The sequence below is a fragment of the Schistocerca piceifrons genome, chromosome 7 (genome assembly GCF_021461385.2).
Source record: "Schistocerca piceifrons isolate TAMUIC-IGC-003096 chromosome 7, iqSchPice1.1, whole genome shotgun sequence".
Lineage (NCBI taxonomy): Eukaryota > Metazoa > Arthropoda > Insecta > Orthoptera > Acrididae > Schistocerca > Schistocerca piceifrons.
Genome location: NC_060144.1, coordinates 478,562,270 through 478,583,160, shown reverse-complemented (window position 1 = coordinate 478,583,160; position 20,891 = coordinate 478,562,270). Strand labels below are relative to the sequence as shown.

General features: G+C 44.2%; 1 protein-coding gene across 1 annotated transcript in view; it reads right to left on the bottom strand.

The window, feature by feature from the left end:
- The window catches only part of LOC124804640 (heat shock protein 75 kDa, mitochondrial), a 352,899-nt gene that overhangs the window by 212,823 nt on the left and 119,185 nt on the right, over positions 1-20,891 (bottom strand). The window contains exon 3 of the mRNA XM_047264860.1: positions 19,203-19,285. Coding sequence (XP_047120816.1) covers positions 19,203-19,285 — 83 coding nt within the window. The remainder of the gene's footprint in view (positions 1-19,202; positions 19,286-20,891) is intronic.

The following is a 20,891-nucleotide window of genomic DNA, read 5'->3' as shown; positions in this document are numbered from 1 at the left end:
ACTAACAATTTTCCCTATCATTTCATCGGTGATAGTAAGTGAAAATAATGCTTTTGCATCTGCAATCCCTCGCGCCTTCCCTTTAAGTCCAGACAGGTGAGTAATCACATTTGAAGAAAGGGTTCGTGAATATTTTGGTGGTGGTGGTTAGTGTTTAACGTCCCGTCGACAACGAGGTCATTAGAGACGGAGCGCAAGCTCGGGTTAAGGAAGGATGGGGAAGGAAATCGGCCGTGCCCTTTCAAAGGAACCATCCCGGCATTTGCCTGAAACGATTTAGGGATATCACGGAAAACCGAAATCAGGATGGCCGGAGACGGGATTGAACCGTCGTCTTCCCGAATGCGAGTCCAGTGTGCTAACCACTGCGCCACCTCGCTCGGTGAATATTTTGAACGTACAGGCTTGTCGGTCCAGATTGTTCACTCGTCTCTACCTAACTCGAACTTTCTATCGTCTGTTCGCTCTTCTTCTCTCCTGTACTTCTTACCCACATGATCACAGTCGAAAAAAATATTCTTCTATATCACTGTTGAGAAGACTTCCATCGTCAGATTCTGAGACAGACTCTTCCAGATCAGTGTTACCGTCCTCTTGGGCTGAAGGACCTTCCTGCCGGCGTAACACAGCTAGAACTGCCTCAGGTGGGTGTAACTGTTGTTTCCAAGCCATGTTCGTATAACATCTGAGAAAAAGATGCACAGTAAAATTAGTAACGTTACTGGTACGGTCGGGTCAGATACGACCCGAAATACACGTAGCAAACCTAAGGTCATTTACGCGATAACTGGATTCAGTCCAATAGGCAGAGCACGACTGGCTTGTAGGGTTCCTGGCCGACTCGACTTCCTGCACTTGGCGGTTAGAGCAGTGTAGGGCTAAAATGGATTAGTGTTGCCTTCTGTGACAACTTGTTGGTGACAAGGGTAGCCGTCGACTAATAGCAGATTGCAACAACGGACAGACACGCCACTGGACTGCAAATTACTCGCCGATTAACGACCGAGAATAACATGCGATTAGCTGCTACAACCTCCTCGCTAGATGTAAGAAAACCAACCGACTGGCAGCGTACTTCTCAGGGGAAAGATATTAGTTGGGGCACAGGACCACGGCCACTGGAGCCTCGAATCGTCGGGAAAGCTCGCATGTATTGATGAGTAGCTTTACACGTTGGTACACGCTGGCGACAGGCAGTGAACACGTCGAGGATCACACGAGGCTACGCACCCAGTTTGCTAACAGGGCAGCCTCTATGGAGCTGCCTTCTGCGAGACATATGCCATTTCATCGCGACCTGATCAGTACAGTACGGTTTGAGAAACACTCCACGGACGTGCAGGTCATTTGGGCCCTCTAACTTATCTGGTATCAACACTAATGAGAACGTCTGACAAGCGAAGCACAGCCTACACCTTACGGATTACCCATTTTTCTCACTTTCGTATGACTGTAGAACATCCTTAGTGTCTAGTACGATACACTTCTCTAGCTTTTAAGAGAAATAGAAGTTCAAAGTTTTCCCAACTTGTTGAATACCGCACGAGAGTACCAACCAGCGTCAGCGCAGCCAGCCAAGGAGGCAGACTACACTGCTGCCTGTTCGGCGTTCTAGCTGCGTCATTTTTTCTAATCTTCCGACAAACACTAGTACCACTACACCGAACAAGAAGAAGACGAATTTGACGAATTTCTAGAGCCTCTACTAAACAAATCCAACCGCACTCCTATCAACAAACAAAACTCGACAAAACGCAAGAAAAAATTGGGAACAAACACAAGCTTATCAGAACTGCCCAAAACCAAATTCCTTCACAAAGGCGGAAAAAAACAATCTTGACGGCTTGAAGAGTGTAGACAAGTAGTAAAATCTCGACGCAAGGCATTCTAAACATGGAGCAGTGACAAATCAGAAAACGCACGTCACACGTTCCTGGCAACTACAAACACACATAAAAATTGACAAACGAAAAGAAAGCAAGACAACTGAAGACTTCCAAATAACACCACCACCACCACCACCACCACCACCACCACCACCACCACCACCACCAGAACTCTCATAAAACCAATAAAATAAACCTAAACGAAAGCCAGCCCCAAAATCTCTGCTTCGAGAAAGAAAATGGACAATTGGCACTGCAAATAAATATGCAAATACTTCGGAAAACTTCTAAATTTCCCCGAGCCCATAGAAGATCTCGATCAGAAATACCCCTAGAAACAAATCCCCGTTCACAAGCCCTATGAGCAAATATTAGAGGAATAAATCATATTTTGATGATGGAACAGTTGAAAAACTTCTGAAATCAAATGTCCCAAAAGACTTAAAAGAAAATACATTGATCGTGAAAAACATGTGGCGAAATGGGAAAATTCCGGATGACTGGAAAACTGCATTGATAAATCCTCTTCATGGAAGGGATGACAGGAGGAATGTTCGTAATTATAGATGACTTTCCCTTCTACTTGTCCCATACAAAATTCTGTCTCAGTGATTGTGGACCCAACAGAACAACAACAGTAACAATTTGAAAGAAAAACGGGCAAAAATTAAGCAGGTTTCAGAGCAAATAGATTTTGTCCACAACAAATTTTAGTACTGAAACGAATTCTTAGACATTAAAAAAGTTATAGTAAGAAGGCAGTTTTTACCTTTGTAGATTTTCAAAAAAAGCTTATGACTCAGTGTGTCGTAAGTCCCTCTTTCAAATTCTGAAACAAGGTCTGGATTTCAAAACCACTGCAATTATTAGTGAAACACTAAAAGGTACAAAACCTAACATAAAATTCAGGGGAAATTTTAGAAGCATTTTAAAATTAAGACAGGAATGAGACACGGTGATGGACTCTCTCCATTACTTTCCAACTATGCTTTAGAAAAGTAATCCAGAAATGGTGGAATGTAAAAACAGTGCTTAAAATTAACGAACCATTCAAATTATGAAAAATGAATATTAGATGGAGTACTAAGCTTTAGCAGACGACCTGGTGATTCTACGTCTGAACATTCGAACAGCACAAAAACAAATAGAAATCCTTAAATACAGTAGAAAGAACAGGGCTCGAAACAGTGTTCTAAAAAATTAAATGTATGTCTAGGAACAACCTGGTACCAAATATTGTAAAAATTAAACTAAAAAGGATTTGTCAGCTTAAATACGTAGGCGAAACCATTTCGGAAAGTGGCTTGGAGCTACGAATTTTGCTGTCACAAAATGAAAACAGCTTTCAGGTTTACAACGTACATCTAATGACCGAAAATGCAGCTGAAAATACGCCAAACTGAAGCAGTATAATAGGGTCATCAAACTACAGTGTCTCCATGGTGCCGAGACACTCATTTTATACAGAAAGAGAGACATTAGAAAAATAAAAACGTACAGACTAAGTGCAAATAAAGAAACTGAAAAGTGTATCAATATGTCTGCGGATATCAAAAAACGCAGGGTAAAATCCAATGGTCATATTAAAAGGATGGAACCAACCACATTAACTGGACAGTTTGTGAAGTTCTACGTAACTCGCGGTGTAGCAAAAACTGAAAAAATTAAATGGATCGGTGAAGTAAAAGAAGACCTGAAGGATGCCAGATAACCCAACTTGATAAACCAAGCAGGAAAATATTCACGCAGAAAATTCACGACTGGACAGAGTGCCTGGCAGAAAAACCCAAGACCGGAAGAAGTTTCCCGACGAGCGAAAAAGGGCCTGTTCTAAGGGATTGAAAATAACGATTATGGGCATGGAGGAAATCTAAAACAAAACGATGAAAATGTGGTCAAGTAGAGCTCAAATATGAATAATTTATTTATAGATACTTCCATGTGCGCGTCGCAGTTAAATCGCATCCGGTTATGTTTGCTTCGAACAGTGATCACTGTATTTGCGATATGCGCATGACTGCATCTATAATAAATGATCCTTTCATCACGATTCATTATCATACTTCTACTAGCTTAGCGCCCACTGCTTCACTAGCGTGAGCTCTATTACTTGCAGAGTATGTTTTTTGTTTTGTTTTTACTTAACCGAATTTTTATGTTGTTCACAAACTCCAACACCTTCTAAGATTTTCACACTAATCAAGGCCTTATAAACATGGTCTTTGGTCTTTCCGAATGTGCTTCGACCAAAACACTAGTCTGGTAGGTAGAACCCAAAGTTTTTGTTACTAATGCCTTTTGAGTTTTTGTGGATATATTTGCACGGCAATTTTCATTCTCTAACAAATATTTCTTCGTATATTACCGAGAGGTGAAATATCAATTTTCATAAATTTACCTTGAAATTTTTTTAATGTAACGAAATATTTTCTTAAAAATCTTCATCCCCTATTACACTCCCTTAAGGCTTAAATTTCGAGAAAAACTGAAAGACGTATTTTTTTTGTAATAGAGTCAAATACCAATATTCATAGGTGTAGCTATAAAAATATTTCAGTAGTTCTTTAATAATGTTGTATTTTCAAAAAAGCTTTCACCCTCATAGGGTCAAATTTCCAAAAATGCTGAAACACGTATTTCTTTATTTCTGGCGAGAAACCAAATACCAATTTTCGTAGGTCTACCTTCAAAATTGCCTTAAAAAGCAACATTAAAAAAAACCTTCATCCCTATTTCACCCCCTTGGGTTGGAATTTCGAAAAATCCTTCTTTAAATAACGACTATAGAATAAAATACAAACCCTCCCCTAATTTCAAGTTTCCATTCCCAGCGGTTTGGGCTCGGCGATGATGAGTGACTCAGTCACGGCATTGCCATTTATACAGAGAGATTATACCTCGCCACAACTGTACCACTATGATCATCATCATCATCATCATCATCATCATCAACAACAACAACAACAACAACAACAACAGAACAAAGTAAGACGCACCACGTGAATCGCTGCTGCGTCTTATTCTGCACCATTATTGTGACCCAGTTGTGCTTCAGAGCAGATCGCCGTTGCGGCCTTTACTATTAATAATAATAACAACAATAATAATAATAATACAAGTGTTTGGTGGAAGATTTAAAAAAATACGGGACACTATGAACGCCACACGGGCAGATTTCTAATCTGACGGTTTGCCAGCTGCGCCAGCACTCGACGCTGGTCGACGGCTGGAGCTCTCCTATGGAATTCAACAGGCTGGTAAACCTTTGAACTTTGATTTCTCGATAAGTAGGTGGTAAAACGGTGGGAGAGACGAGCAAAATCGGTGAACCGGTGAGTGTGCGCTTCCCTTGTCAAAATTCACAATGCCAAATGTGGACACCTTGGACTCAGCTCCAAAGTCCCTTGACTTACTGGCGTTGGTACAATGGATCAGGCTGGTCCCTTAAGTTCAACGTCTCGTACAATCCAAATCCAAGACGCGACACGCCTCCGCCATTATCAGGGCTATAGGTGGTGCTATAAACTACAAGGTACCTGTGTGTCTAATCTGCCTCCATTCTGTTGAGAAACAAAACAATACAAAAATTTGTCGGCGGAATCGACTCAGATTCGACCTGGAAGAAAACAAAGGCCACAAGAAGTCTCATCACAACGTATGCTATTTCGTAAATGTTATGAAAGATCGGACCAAACAGCGTTTCCACATTACTGGTACTGGAGAGAGAGAGAGAGAGAGAGAGAGAGAGAGAGAGAGAGAGAGAGGGAACACCACGCCTGAAAAATAGGAACATGTCACAGATTTCCTACTTGGCGTTGTGCCACAGAAATCAGAAATGGATTAGAAAGCATTCCAGTCAAGCTATTCCAATCACAGTATCCACGAGATTTTTCACTGTATCCAAGGACGTGGCAGTAATTCTCTCTCAACTATTCCCAATTGGGACTTATATTACACCAGTCTCAACTCGTTGGGTACAGGCAGAAGAGAACCAAGAGTTACAGAACGGTCCGTCCTGAACAGTACGACAGGAGTAACAGTCGTGCCTCTTGCTTCCAGACACAGGTACTATTATGCCGTTTAATTGTGTATTAGGGGTGATTTGCACCTCTTTTGCTTTGTCACTATTGTTCTACTTACGAACTACAATTCTGTCTGACGTGCGGCCGTGATTCATTGGTTTCTTGTTACAGCCCGAGCTCAACATCTACAATATTAGCGTCCGGATATTCATTGAGCACTAATAAACAATAGCTCCAATCAGATGTAGAGATATATAATTTATCCAACAATTTCTTACATTTAATCGTCACAATTTGTAGTGTCGATCACAACGAAAACCAATGGCTCTGTAAGAAGATTCCTGCACGACAGAAGCTATTATTCCTCAACACAACACTAATCATCGATAATACGCAGACTCTGTGACTGGAGGCGGAGGAGTAGTGTTTAAATCCACGTCGGCAACGAGGTCATTAAAGAGAAATCACAAGTTCGGTCTGTGGGAAAGATGGGGAAGACAACTTGCCATGCCTTTTTCAAAGAAACCATCTTGGCCTTTGGTTTAACCAGTTTAGCGACAAAAAGGAAAACATAAGTCTGGATGGCCGGACGGGAATTTGAAGCGCCGTCCACCCGAATGCGAGTGCAATGTGCTGATTACTGCACCAATTCTTCGTTACTTACGTTACTTATCGAAGATCATAGGAAGATTCTTTGGTTACATTTAGACAATCCACAACAAAAACATCCCAGTTACATTGTAGAAATACTGACTTGACACAGCTGCAAAGATGATGCAAATACGCTCCTTTCTCCTCGACAACGCGTTAGTGTGAACTCGTGCGTAATAATCTTCGATTCAGTTCTTAAACTGGCTGGCTGATCAACAGCTGCGCAGCACAAAATTGACACGACAGGAAGTCCTGGCAAATTTCACCATGACCGTATCATCTCATCGTACCCTGATACACTACACAGGCGTGCATGATAACATAAAGGGGGTTCAAGTGAGTCTGCAACTTCCGAGCGTTTAAAGCAAATCCAAAAAGACAAACTCCCAGTGATGACAGTGATTGCTTGGATCAGCGCCAAACACTGCCACTTCTCTTGCTACTATGGCTATCAAGAAGTGTTTTACGTCATTTTTATTCGGCACTTTACAAAAGCGTCTAGACGGCGTATGAAGTTACCAGTTAATTCTCTGAACTGAAACTTCTACCATGGGACAGCTGCCCCGTGCGTCTGCAATTCTCAAGCTTCTTCCGTTACTGTTTGCCTACTGTAATCTAAACGCTACCACTCGCCCCCCCCCCCCCCCCCCCTGCAATTTATCTCTGGTTTCGTATCTGGGAATGCTCCAGCTGGCTTCCAAAATCCTCAAGTTTAATAATGGTTAAGTCAAGAAGTCGTCAATACATGACAACCCGAGCTGGAAACATCGGTCACTGTCTCTGAACTTCACTGGCCATCCTGTAAAACTACCTTAACTAACATGATCACAAAAATTACTGCCGCCAGAGCCAAATTCCGTGTTATAGAACATCAGGATGACACGCATCAGTTCCGTGCTGCATAACGAAGACATGCACCCAGTCCTGTCGTCCGTAACTACCTCACCCCACCCCTATCCTACGTAAGTAATTCTGCTACTGTCGAAGGACCGTGCAACACTTTTTTCTGGGAAAATGAGCAGTATGGTCTCTAAAATAAATTAATAATAGCCTGAATGCCCCAATTTCCGTCACGAGATTTGGGAAGTTTACAAGGTTTGTAAGGCCGGCACTTGTAATCCTCAATATAAATGGTATCATCTGCGGAAATACTTGGTACATCTGCAAGGTATTGGAAGCAGTAGAGTCGTCTAATCTTTGTCCATACCAGTGATGGAGAGGCACATGATCCAAAGGTGGAAACTTATCATTCCTAGGACTCTTGCTTTCGTCGTTTTATGAGGCAGCACACGCGGGCACGGAGCCATTTAAACGCAATGAAGTGCTCCAGGTGAAGGATGCCGCTTAAGGCGTTGGACAGCCCGCCTATGATCTCTAATAACACGGGTTCGATTCCCGGCTGGGTCAGAGATTTTCTCCGTTCAGGGACTGGGTGTTGTGTTGTCCTTATCATCATAGTTTCATCCCCATCGACAGCAAGTCGCCGCAGTGGTGTCAACTCGAAAGCCTTGCACCAGGCGAACGGTCTACCCGACGGGAGGCCCTAGCCACACGGCATTTTTTACGCTGAACAGCCGGATCGATACTGCCTTACGATAGGGAGCTAAGGACAACGACTGACAAGGTTTCCCTTCTTGGTTTCAGAGGCAGGGGAACAACGAGAAGTCCCGATAGCCAGCAGCCAGTGGTTCCTTCAGCCACCGGCTGGAGTCTCGCTGTGGACCAACAGGAACCATGGAAGAAAGAGTCCCGATGGACCTCTTCCTGGCTAGGTAAGTTGGAGAAGCTGACGTGCCTCCAGCTGTGGAAGGAGACCAGTGTCCCTGGCAGGTGGCGAGCCAAAGTTCCTGAAGTAGGTGCAGTGGAAGCATCAGAAGGGCCCCCAACCCCTGGGGGCAGGTATTAGTGAGCGGCTCTGAGGGCTCATTCTTAAGAGGCGCGATAGAGGAAAGCACCGTCTACAGAGACGATGATGACACTCCAGCTGTAGCGTAGGATTGTGTCGTTTGTCTGGGATTAAGATGCTCCTACTTTTTCTGACCTCTCGAAATGCGAAACTGTCCACGGGCTTATACTCCTGAACTTTCTTCCCACGCTTAAAAATGGAGCAATCTGTTGAGCAGGAAGAGTCGAGCTCGCCGCAGTTTACACAGATGGAGCGAGGGGCACAGGGAACGTTCGCGTGCAACAGATGTCCACAATCCCTGCAGAGAGGGATAACAGTGAAAGGGGAAGACATATGCCTGAACTTCATACACCTGAAGCATCTCATAGGACAGGAACATAGGGTTTCACCTCACACCAGTAGACCATCAACTTGACCTTCTCAGCTAACGTATTAGCCTCGAAAGCCACGATGAAGGCCAAGGCAGCAACTCTGCTTTCCATTGGTCCCCTACAGACACGATGGATAAAACGCATACCCCATTGCTCTCAGTTGGCCCACAGCTAACCATGAGATTGCAGAAGAAGATCACGGTAAAAGATTACGCCCTGGACCTTACTGAGACTCTTGTGGGGAGTGAATGTCACGGGGATGGCACCCAACTTTTTCACAAGAGAGCAGCATCTTTGACTAGGGATGAGATGACATTTTAATGAGGAAGGAACCATTCTTCCGCTTTGAGATGTCTGCAAGTTCCCAGTATTTATCTTCAATGTTTTCCACAAAAAATAAAGGCTTTGTGGCCAAAAAGCTGTCCCTGTCGGTCCTGGTACAGAGCAGTTACTGGGGTGGGGGACTGGGGAGGGAGGGGGGGAGATTTTATCCCTTGTCGTCTAGTCCTACACTCCTTCCACGGCGTGGCAAGGAAGGGAATGTGTTGGGATCGTACTTTGTTGCACCATATGAGGCCTTTCCATTTGAAGAGACTGCTGGGGCCTTGTGACCGCCAGTGGGAGAAAGTCTGAGTCGCTTCATGTGCGAACTATCCGCTATGGTGCCACCTACTCCGACCGTGGGCTCTCCCCATGGGCGCCACCCAGCCTCCGCAATGGCTACCTGGCCAGTAATCCATTGCTGGGAGTCCCCATGCACCAGTTATGACGGACACATAGTCCATGGCATACATGTGGAGTGTGCAGTAGCCCAGGCACCAACAGTGTGATCCTACGTGGTCACGGGTGTACCATAGAGCATGTGCTTGGCGAACCCCCCCCCCCCCCCCCCCACACACACACACACAATGGGATGGCTACCGTCGTATTGTGGTTTGGGCGTACTACTAAAACAGGAAGGAAAGGTGCAAGGGTGGACAGGCATAGAGGCTGAGCATATAGCACATGGGCGACCTTCCCCGCGCGACACATACTTTCGTAAAGATGGCTGGTCAAACGGAATAATAGGGACCATATAACCGTTAATGGCAGGTGAAGATAGCGCCGAGAGCGAAACCAGAAGATACGACCAAAATCGTGAACCAAGTCCAGGCAGGGACTGCACCAAAAGGACCATCCAACAGAAAGTCAGAGGAGTTAAGAGATAGTCGAGGAGCAGGTTTGCAGTACAGAAACAGGAAGGCTGGGGCCCCATGGTAGCCAAGCATGTACTCACTAAAGAGTGGTGACTCCCCTAAGGTAACAAAACAATGTTCGAGCTTCATTTCTGAGACGAAACGTTAGGCAGTTGTGCACTGCGTGAGGCAACGCAAAAGAAAACGAACTGCACTCTCCCGATCAGTAGACTGACTACTGCTCAAGCATTTCCGCGCTTCCTTCTGGTAAAATACCAAATGTCAACGATTTTTCTCCCTTCCTACGTGATTACAACAGTTGGCCTTACTCGGGAGAAGTTTTCATAACTGATTCTAATTTTTCTGAAAAAAAAAAAAAATCACTAGAGGTAAAAGTCGAAGTGGCCATTTCTTCCATACATCTTTGTCCAGTCGCATCATCTCTTAGTGACTTCTTTGTTGACGAGCTGTCAAAGATTCACTATCTTGTAAATGTGATGATCCGCTTCACCGGCGGCATCACGATTGACCGTCGCATGTTTCTGGCAATCTATAGTCGCCCTCCCTTTTGCGAACCCTATGCAGACTGCAGTTTTCAGATTCCTCTGCCTTACTTTACTAGAACAGTTTACACCCTGGTAGCTACAGTGCAGGTGGACAGTTTTAATTTAAATAGCGATTATCTTTTGTTGCAGTTGAAGCATTTGTTTATGATAAGTAGGCTAGTTATGGCAGCATTCTGAGACAAATAAGAAGAAAACTGTAATCACGGTTACACTCAAGTGTTAGAACTGTGCGCGCGCAATATTCTTACAGCAATATCGAACCAAAGAAAATGTTGCTCACCCAAAACTAGGCTGTTCCAGAACTGGAATTTAGCTGTTTGATCTTAATATAAAAGAGAATCGATATACAGATTAAAGATTGACGCACTGACGTGGAATGTGTACATCGCCAGCGAGTATAAAGTAACCATCCATTACGTTACCAACTGATACTTTTGCTGCTTCCTGTAACAGCTACACCCCGACCCCAACCCACGACTCAAGAGGAAATACTGAAATTAACGCACAGCTTCCTTTGATACGAGTATTTGGGCTCACAAGGCAAGACGAATAGAGTTTGGATGATGCTTCGTCGAATAAAGAGCACGCGTTTCTGCGGTGATAGCTTGGGACAAAACTCGTTCCCCTACGTGGAGTCTACACTGTCTTAGTGACGTATCCACTGCGTCCGCAGACAAGACTACCTGCTATATGTTGCCTTCGTCGGGGTAACACTGCGAAAATGGAAGAGATAACATGAGAAGACTGCACGTCATGATCGCACTGCGAAAAAAAATTGGAAGATTGTCACTAACAGTTTACAATACGATTGTTGAAGCTTCCTAAGCGGATAGAATATTCCAAAATTTTACGGGCGTGTATGTGGGGCATAATTAATTTCTCTTCCGATATTTCCGGAAGAAATGTTTAAAAGATGGAAAAATATTTTCCGTTCTGGAAACTGAGCACGACAATGGCAGATACTTACTTCTGTCACCACTTGCAGACATTCACCAATGGATACAGAAATATGAAGGACATGTCACTCTATTTCAGACTAACTGTAAAATATTACACTATTTTTCAGGCGTGCATGTGGTACATGGTAAACTTCTCTTCGGATATTTCAGCTGAGAACAATGACAATGGCAAGAAAGTTCTGAACCGAAATATCCGGAAATGACTTTGTCATGTCCTACATGCACGATCTAGAAATAATGGGATATTTTACAGTTAATGTGAAATGCAGTTAGACGTTCTTCACATATCCATATCCATTGTTGAATTTCTGCAAATGGTCACAGAAGCAAGTACCGACTAGTCTCGTGCTTAATTTTCAGAACAAAAATATATGCCGTCTTCTTAACTTTCCTTCACAGATGAAAATCACTGGTGCCACAGCAGCATATTCGTTACAAGGAAGACTATTACTTCCTTGAGCCGGAGTCTTGGAACATTCTCCGCAAATATACATATCCAACGGTCAAGGCCTTGCAGACCAGGTGCTGCTTCCACAAACTGCCTCCATTCCTTTCTGTTTGGTGCTTGGTTCCTCCAGCTGTCTTCAGACCCCAGGGCTGGCAGGTCCTTCGCCAGGTCGTCCATTCAGCGCTGCCTTGGTCGTCCGATGGGGTCTCTGGAGTTTTGTTTCCCATCATGTGCTTTCTTCACCCGTTTTTCATTCTGTCACACGAGTTATATGACCTGCCCACTGGACTTCTTTTGTTCTTCAGCTTCTGAGCATTGTTCTTCCTCCTCCTCGTCCAGTCTCCTTTATTTAAGATCGGTTCATATGTCTTCCTCCAAATATGGAAAGCTTTTCCTTTTCTCGTTTAGTCACGCTCCATATTTCTGAACCGTACATAACCGCTGGGCGTATCACTGTCACATATTCTCACCTTTGTGCTCGCTGTACTGATTCTGAGCCGAGCGTCTCGCCGAGAGAACACATGCGTTTCATTCCCTCTGCTCTTCTTTCCTTGATGCCCATTTCTATGCTGATTTTGCTGGTAAACCACGATCTCAAGTAGTAGGAATCAATAATAATTCGCTAAGCAGGTTTTTCACGGTCTTCCGATGGCCATTAGGTGTGGGTTTACGACAGATACTACAAAATTAAAATTTTTATATGCGACGTTCAAGTAAGACATAGGTAGTAGACAGACAAAGAAAGTATTAATGTTTTCCCACTTTTTAAGGATTGGGGATGGGCATTATGATGACTGTTTGAAGAGCTCGTGGAAGTGTACACGCAGGTTACGTGCTTACATAATGATGGGGCATTCTAGCAGGCTAATGTAGACGCTTACAGAGCACCATTGCTAACTGCTTTAGCTACAAACCTCAAAACTGGACAATTACATATTCTATCGTTAACGAATTGCTGTAGACAGAACTTACGTTCGAAAACAGGGCTCTCACCATTGGCAGAAGTGACAATGAAGGAATCTGATGTGACGTCGAACCAGAACGTACAAGGATGATAACAAGTATTATGCAGCCGTTCTTCGCTGTACCCTAGTCTACACATTCCAGTAAGCTGAACTAACTTTAATGTGGCAAGGAAGGGTGCATTATTACGTTTCGACTGAAAATGGTGTATTACATGGGTCATTAAATGGAACGCAGTTGCCGTGGTACTTACCGACCGTACACACAGGAAAAACCACGAACTTCGGGTAAGAAGTTTCAGCTAATGTCAAAGATTTTGTAGTATGTCTTACGAAAAAATGACGACAAATGTTTATTATTACTACTACTACTAGTAGTAGTGGTAGTAGTAGTAATAGCAGCAGCAATACAGTGTCAAACACTTCACCTGACATTTCCTGTTGAAACAATGGCATCGATACGCGAACGTTAAGCCACCTGGTGGATAAGGTGCGACCATCTTTTTTTGGAGTGGTTGCGGGGAAAGCGGCTTCGTTACAAGATAATCTACCACCACCTCTATGCCTTGCGGCATTGGCGAACTCCAGAAACAACTTGTTTTTCCATAAGGGGAAATTTGCTTCGTACTTAAAAAAACTGGAATGGGGACTAAGTAAAGCATTTACATTTTAACTGTTTAGTTTAATTGAATCTATCGTCAAATTAACGCACAGTGTTTTTATAAAAGTAATTGTACGAATAACGATCAAAAAAATTTGTCTTCTCTACATGTTTCAGGTTAACAAGTTGAGAGCTCCAGAACAAATTTCCCCTTTGTCGTGGAGTGTGCGCTGATATGAAACTTCCTGGCAGATTAAAACAGTTCGTCGGACGGAGACTCGAACTCGGTACCTTTGCCTTTTAAGAGCTTTCCCGAGATCGAGTGTCCGTCCGGAGAACAGTTTTAATCTGACAGGAAGTTTAATATCAGCGCACATTCAACTGCTGAGTGAAAATTCATTCTAGAAACATCCCCCAGGCTGTAGCTAAGCCATATCTCCGCAATATCCTTTCTTCCTCGAGTGCTAGTCTCGCCAGTTCCTTTGTAGTTGGGGAGGCAGGAGACGAGGTACTGGGGGAAGTAACGCTGTGAGGACGGGTCGTGCTAGTCTTCACGAGTTTACTTGCACTTTTCTTAAATACATAAGCTCCGATTTCTATCTTTTCCATGGCAGAAGTCCTACTTTCATCTCGCGCAGCTCCACCGCAACCCCAGTACTGAATTGCTAACAATACCACCAGAAAAAAATTACTGCCGCCTACAGACAAGTACAGAGGTTCAAGTGGTAAAGACTGCAGTCCACGGACGCGACGGCTGACCGATCTCAATATGCGTGGGAACGTCTCATTTCAGCAGTATTCTAGCAGGTAGCCGGCTGCATAAGACGCGAAATTAAAAAAAGAGCGCCTCGCGAACACTGCGAATGGCCGCGTGAAGTTCAGGAACTTGCCAGTTCGGCACGACGCAGGGCGCCGGTGTGGCCTTGAAAAGAATACAATCGCTGCGAAGGACTCGCTAACACGAGCGTTGCAATTCAGGATCCACTTGGCCTGCAGTTGTACCTTTCCGACAGACCACCAGCCAATGCACCTGAAGAACAGGGATGCGTGTTGACTAAGCTGCTGCGGCGTGCGTGCGCGTGTGAGCAGGGGATCAATACGCTGCAAGGCCGGAGGTGGTGCCCCTTCGCGTCGTGTCGCACCCAACGTCCGCTGCCCACAGGGCAAACACGGCGCTTCCGGCTCGGAACCGAGCACACCGTTGCGACCACAGGACGCACACTGCCCCACTTGTAAGAACAGGCTACACGTCGCCTATTCTGATTACCTCTGTCTCTCAGAAGTATCTTTATTTACAACTTCCCCATACGGAAAGAAGGAGGTCAAAGGTCATGACACGGAATCCAACTCAGACCGTGTGGAATCAACATAACACTAAATGAAGGTGGTTGTTGGTTGATCGACGGGACTGCCTGCGAACTTCGACGAAATGGGTCCGTTTCCTGTGTAGACTGTTTCTATTCTTGTTTGTTTTCCCTTCCGTACAAAAAATATTATCTTCTGAGGAAACGTAAAAATGGAGCAGTGACGAAAATGTTACGTGATTATTGACCCTCAACCTCCCCCCCCCCTTCCAAAAAAAACCATCCTCTTCCAAATTGCTACAGTTTTTTGCTGATTGCTACAGGCAGTGAAAACATCATACTTTAATTAAAAATGAACATCAAAGTACACTTAACTACCAAAACACGTTAAAGGTAGCATATACATTGACTTCACAGTTTGCAGGAGCGTGTATGTGCAAAAGCTACTCTCGTTTCGAAAGGATACGGTAGAAAAACGCAAAACACATAGTTTGCACTTGAGAGTCAAACCCAGGTTAGCAACATTAGTTGACGATTTCGTTGATAATTTGGCCTTCATCATCCCGTTAAACCATGTCGTAATTCCCTTGCATTTCGGCAACCGGCGAATAAAAATTTATATTTCTTTTATTTCTCATGAATAATGATAGTGCTAACTTATCAAGCATACGTTTTGGTAACCACTACAGATCCCAGTTTGTACGAAATACATAGTGCGTCGTAATGTTTAACATCTGGTTTTCCTGAAAACGTGAGTTACTTTTGCGTGTCCTCCGACTCGTATGCTGAAGTTGGTCGAAATCAGAGGGAAGCAGGGGCAGGCTGGCTGGCCTATCTTCGTCAGGGCGACCGCCACACACAGCTTACCGGAGATCGTAGAACGGAAATTTCTCCGGTGTGTTTAAATCAAAACAACGTTGATTATCGGTGATATTTTATCATCATCGATGCCCTTTTACAGTGCTGCTGCCGTGACTTCAGTAGCCAAGTGAATGACGAAAAATGTTTCGTTGATCCACGAATGCTGGAATACGTAGAGACATAATGTAACAAAAAATGGATTTTCTATGTATCTGATTTACAAGCTCGTTGAAGACAATATACCTGGGGAGTTATTACTTGATATAAATTTCATTACGTTTTCTTGCAATGGCATTTATAAAAATCATTCGTACATCATTTCTGGACAGCGTCGCCATACGTTCTGTTCACAAGCTTGCGGATGCTTCCTAGAAAGAAATGGGAGGGCTTGAATTGTAACGACCTTCTGAATCTTTCCAAATGTCGTTCCAAACATCCATGGAACTTAAAAAAGGGCGAGGAAGAAAGTATGATTGGGATTAAGGTGGCGTCGAAGACGAGATAATTAAACGGAAAACAAGAACGGAATCCGCGCCCGCGCTTGGTTCAACGTCCGACAAATAGTATTCAGTATTGAGCTAATGCATTTTTACCGCTGAAAGAATGTTTTTTTTTATTTCAACTTTGTTTTTCACATTTCAGTAGTCCTTGTAATTAAAATTACTAAAACTGTCCTGGCTACTATGTTGTAGTCTTCTGGGATCTCTTAGAGATAACCCACGCCTCGTCCCCGTCTGTGGAAAGACATCTTCAGGGGGATCGTGGCTTCGATGTTGGTCCAGAGCACACGATGACTCGCACTGAGTCAATGGCCAGCCGCCACGGGCGCCATACCGACGTGGAACTCACGATCCCCCCTGAAGATATTCTCCACACACGCCGACGAAACGATGCGTTACCTACGAGATCCCAGAAGACCATGGCCTGATATCCCGGAAAATTTTAGTAATTTTAGCTTTTATGGCAGTCAAAGTTTGCATTTTGCAAAAGTCCTTGTAACAACCGTCTTTTTGAAATATATTCTCCATCGATTTACACCTTTTTCTTCCCTATACTTCTCGATGAAAATAGTTCGTGATGAAAATCTTGTGATGCAACTTCTTTCTTTGATTTTACTTGAAGAGTTACCCTGCACCACACTTCCTAAGGATGCTTTAATTTTATTTTCTCTGGATCTTGTTCCTTTTGAAGAGTCTCCATCATCGCATTACCATTGCCTCTAATTACCATATTCTTGTTATGCACCGATCAGCTATCAAAAACCGAAGTTTTATTGTGGCCTGAAAAAATTCCAGGCGTATAACAGACGCACATCGAAATTCTATTGATGAATAGCGACTGCAACTTGGGACTCGTAAATGAAATATTTCGGAAGAATGACGTCCATGTTTCACGGTTACATATTGCAGAGGTAGTCCTATTACCCTGACAAACTTGTCTTTTAAACATATATGGATTAAGAGCTCTTACACTTTATCCCCGATAAATCTGAGGTGGTACGTAATAGTTGAACTAAGGCTAAGGGAGACTTGCTCGTGTCTAAGAGCTTTTACTCAATGAGTAGTACATTAACATTCACTGCTAATGGCAGAACCCCTAGAGTTCGACACACTTCCTAATTACTGAGCAACTTGCTGCTCGTAGATCCGATATTAGTACTGGATTCACACGACTTAGGCGTGACAAGAAAATGTTATGCACAACCTTATGAGCGATAAAATACATTTACCCAAGGTTTAACTCGGTCTTTATTGTTTCTTTCGGCACGGAATTTCAGGAGCTCTTTCTTCGTTTCAATTTATATACTAATATGTACACAAACAGTACTTACGGTCGTTGCACGCTGGATGCCATTTCCAAATAACGTGAATCATTTTTCGTTGTAATGCAACGGGCGATATTCGCACTGGTCAACATAATGGAACCATCATCACAGAAAAGCCACGTGAAGGATACCCACCAAGAGCGTTTCGGCGTTACATCGACGGACGGTAGTCCTGCGCTACGGCCTGATCCAGTGTACGCCAGTTTTCCGTCACGATCTAGCGTAAACTTGCTTATGACGGAAGGTCTGTCGTGACCTGTGACTGCAGCCGTCAGTGTTAATGTGGGAGAAATCTCAGGGCGAAACTAGAAGCACGAACTAATACGGGTGAGTACACAGTAGAAACGCAGAGGCTCTTTCTGTGGGTCTTACCGAATATAATTCCATCCCAGAAACTGTCCGGCTGGCCCGCGTTAGCAGCCTCTGTAGACAGTGGAAACCATAGTTTAAGGTAAAACCTGAGACAGTTAAATCAGGCGCGCTGAAGCACGTGGTCGTTAGCTTCCGCTCGTGCGAAATCATAACCCAACAGTCTCGCTGGTTTGGAAACGCCGAGCAAAGACATTCAAAGCAGGGGGTATCCGTACACATATCATATCTGGAAATGAGCACTGTGGAGATTAAGAACCACCTACCTCCCAATGGGGCGAGAGTGGATTTAGAAACGGTAACACAGGTGATGGACAGAAAGACGGGGAGAGAATAAGATGTGCAGAGAGAGTGGGAGGGGATGGACAGAGGGAGGGGATGGAGAGATGGACAGAGGGAGGGGAGGAGGAGATGAATAGCGAGAGGGGGAGGAGGAGATGGGCAGAGAGATGAGGAGCTGGAGATTGACAGAGAACGGGGAGGAGATGGACAGACAGAAGGGTAGGAGGGGATCAATAGGGAGGAGGAAGTGAAAAAGGACGTGGTGTGGTGGGGCTGACATGTGAAACAGTCGAAAAAGTGTTTAAATGTACGTCTTTCTTCTCTACTCTAAGACTGGGATAAATAAAAAGCCGAGCAACCAGCGAGTTTGTGAATAAGAGAACACGATTTCGGATCGTACTTCACGGCGTCCACATTCCCGATAGTGACACTAACTTTATACCTACGGAATCGGCCACCCACGACCCAATAAGAGATCAGAGTTATTACCATATCCATATCTAATGTCTGTGACTATAGTCGTCGTAAATAGCGCGGTTGCTGAAGTGACGCAATGCTGTGCCCTTCATGATAACGCAAGTTAGCAAAGATACTTCGTACATTTTACGTGTAAGGGGCGCGAACAAGGACCTGAAGACGTGTAGTAGATGGCCAGAAATTACTTCAGGTACCGTTCAGAACAAGGGTTTGGACAAATTTCATGCACGATTAAAAAATCTAGAGATTCTCCACCTGTAACTGAAAATAATATCGAGCGTTTTGTATGCATTTTTCATTTCTCACTAGTGTACATACGATCAGGAGCCCTCACTAGTTCATAACAATGAATAGGGCCAGATGCCTGAAAATACTTGTACTTGGAAAATGATATGATGAGTAGCATCCTACAACAAGAACAGACTTTGAACATAACCCTTATTTCGGAAAAGGCAAGTTCATTGGGACTCTACTGCAAAGCATTGTTAGCAGACCTTGCAGTGTGGCAAGCTCACAGGGAAAGGCGCGAGCCCTCACCTCCTTGTCCGAATACAGCGACTTAGCGACGATATCCAGCAGCATGCGCGTTTCAGCCTGGAACTCATGTCGATCGCTGGAGCCTGCAACACAGCATAACACGGTTCCAAATCAGCAACGAGCCTGCCAGGATGGCCATGGTCCATAAAAAAACCGATTAAGGTACTCTTAAAGTATTTCTGACACACAAATGTGTAACTATAAGAGAAAGAAAAGCAGATTATTCTTTAAGACGACTTCGCTGCAATTAAGCAAAATCAGTTAACATAACACACATATCAGGAACGGCGCACCAAGCTTAAAGCAGGTGAGCATAAACAAGCAAGACGTAAATGAAGTGCATAATATAAATGAAAATCAAGCAGGTATGTCGATTTTCCGTCCACTCCTCGTGAAAAGATTCGGTGAGCATGTACGAAAAACAATGGCCGTTATTCCAAAGAGAGTGAAAATTTAATCTGCTCCAACAAGGGAAACTTAAATTCTACGAAGGACACAAAACCATACAGCATATGACAAGGCGTACATTCGTCCTGACATTATGACATTAGCTTGCAAAAGCAAAGGTTTCGCACTTGTGTTCAGTTTCGGCACATACACTACGCAACAAAAGCTTGGAATACTATGGTAAAATGTAGTCTACAATACTAGAAGTCTCACTGACCTAAGCACTTCATGCATTATCCCCAGTTAGAGCCCATATACTGGACAGTGTTCACTGATGGCAAGCTTGTGACTCTTTCCCAGTCATGTAAATATGTAGCTGTCGCAGCAGCACACCGCAAGCAGTCCAGCATCAACAACAGCCTCATTCAGTTTGCGTTCAGCACTGCATTACCATGCCACGCAGAGCCAGACAACACTTTGATAGTGGCCTAACATTCAGCAAGTCATACACAGCAAGATGTTGCCGATCGGTTATATGTCTCTCAAAATGGTGTGCCTAAGGCGTGGAGAAAGTACGGAGAGAAGGGAAATGTGAACGACTGACCTCGCAGTGGTCGTCCTCTTATGACAACACCAGGACTGTTTCCTACAACTGTTGACTCGCAGGCGCCCAACGTCAACTGCCTGAAATATTGTAAATCACTTCCAATGGCAGTAGGGATTCGTATCTCAGACCAAACAGTGCGTAGAAGATTGCATCAGGGTGGTCTTCGTTCCAGAAGATCAATCAGAAGTTTGCAATGAACCAACGGAACCGACACACTCGAAGGACCTGGGTTCTTGGTTCAAATGGCTCTGAGCACTATGGGACTCAACTTCTGAGGTCATCAGTCCCCTAGAACTTAGAACTACTTAAACCTAGCTAACCTAAGGACATCACACACATCCATGCCCGAGGCAGGATTCGAATCTGCGACCGTAGCGGTTGCGCGGTCCCAAACTGTAGCGCCTAGAACCGCTCGGCCACCCCGGACGGCACCTGGGTTCTTGGACTAATGTCATGTTTGCTGACGAGACCAGGATTGGTCTTCGACTGGGCACTAGGCGTTTAGGGTTTGGAGAAACGCTACACGACAGCAAGAACGCCGAAACGTTCAGGAAGTCTATCCTTTTGTACGTAGAAGTGTAATGTTCTGGGCGCAACAATGACAGGGGGCGGACGCCTCTAACTTCCATCTGCGGCAGTCTAACTGGTTCTCGACACATCCAAGACGTCCTGCAAGCGATTGTAAGCCCCTACAG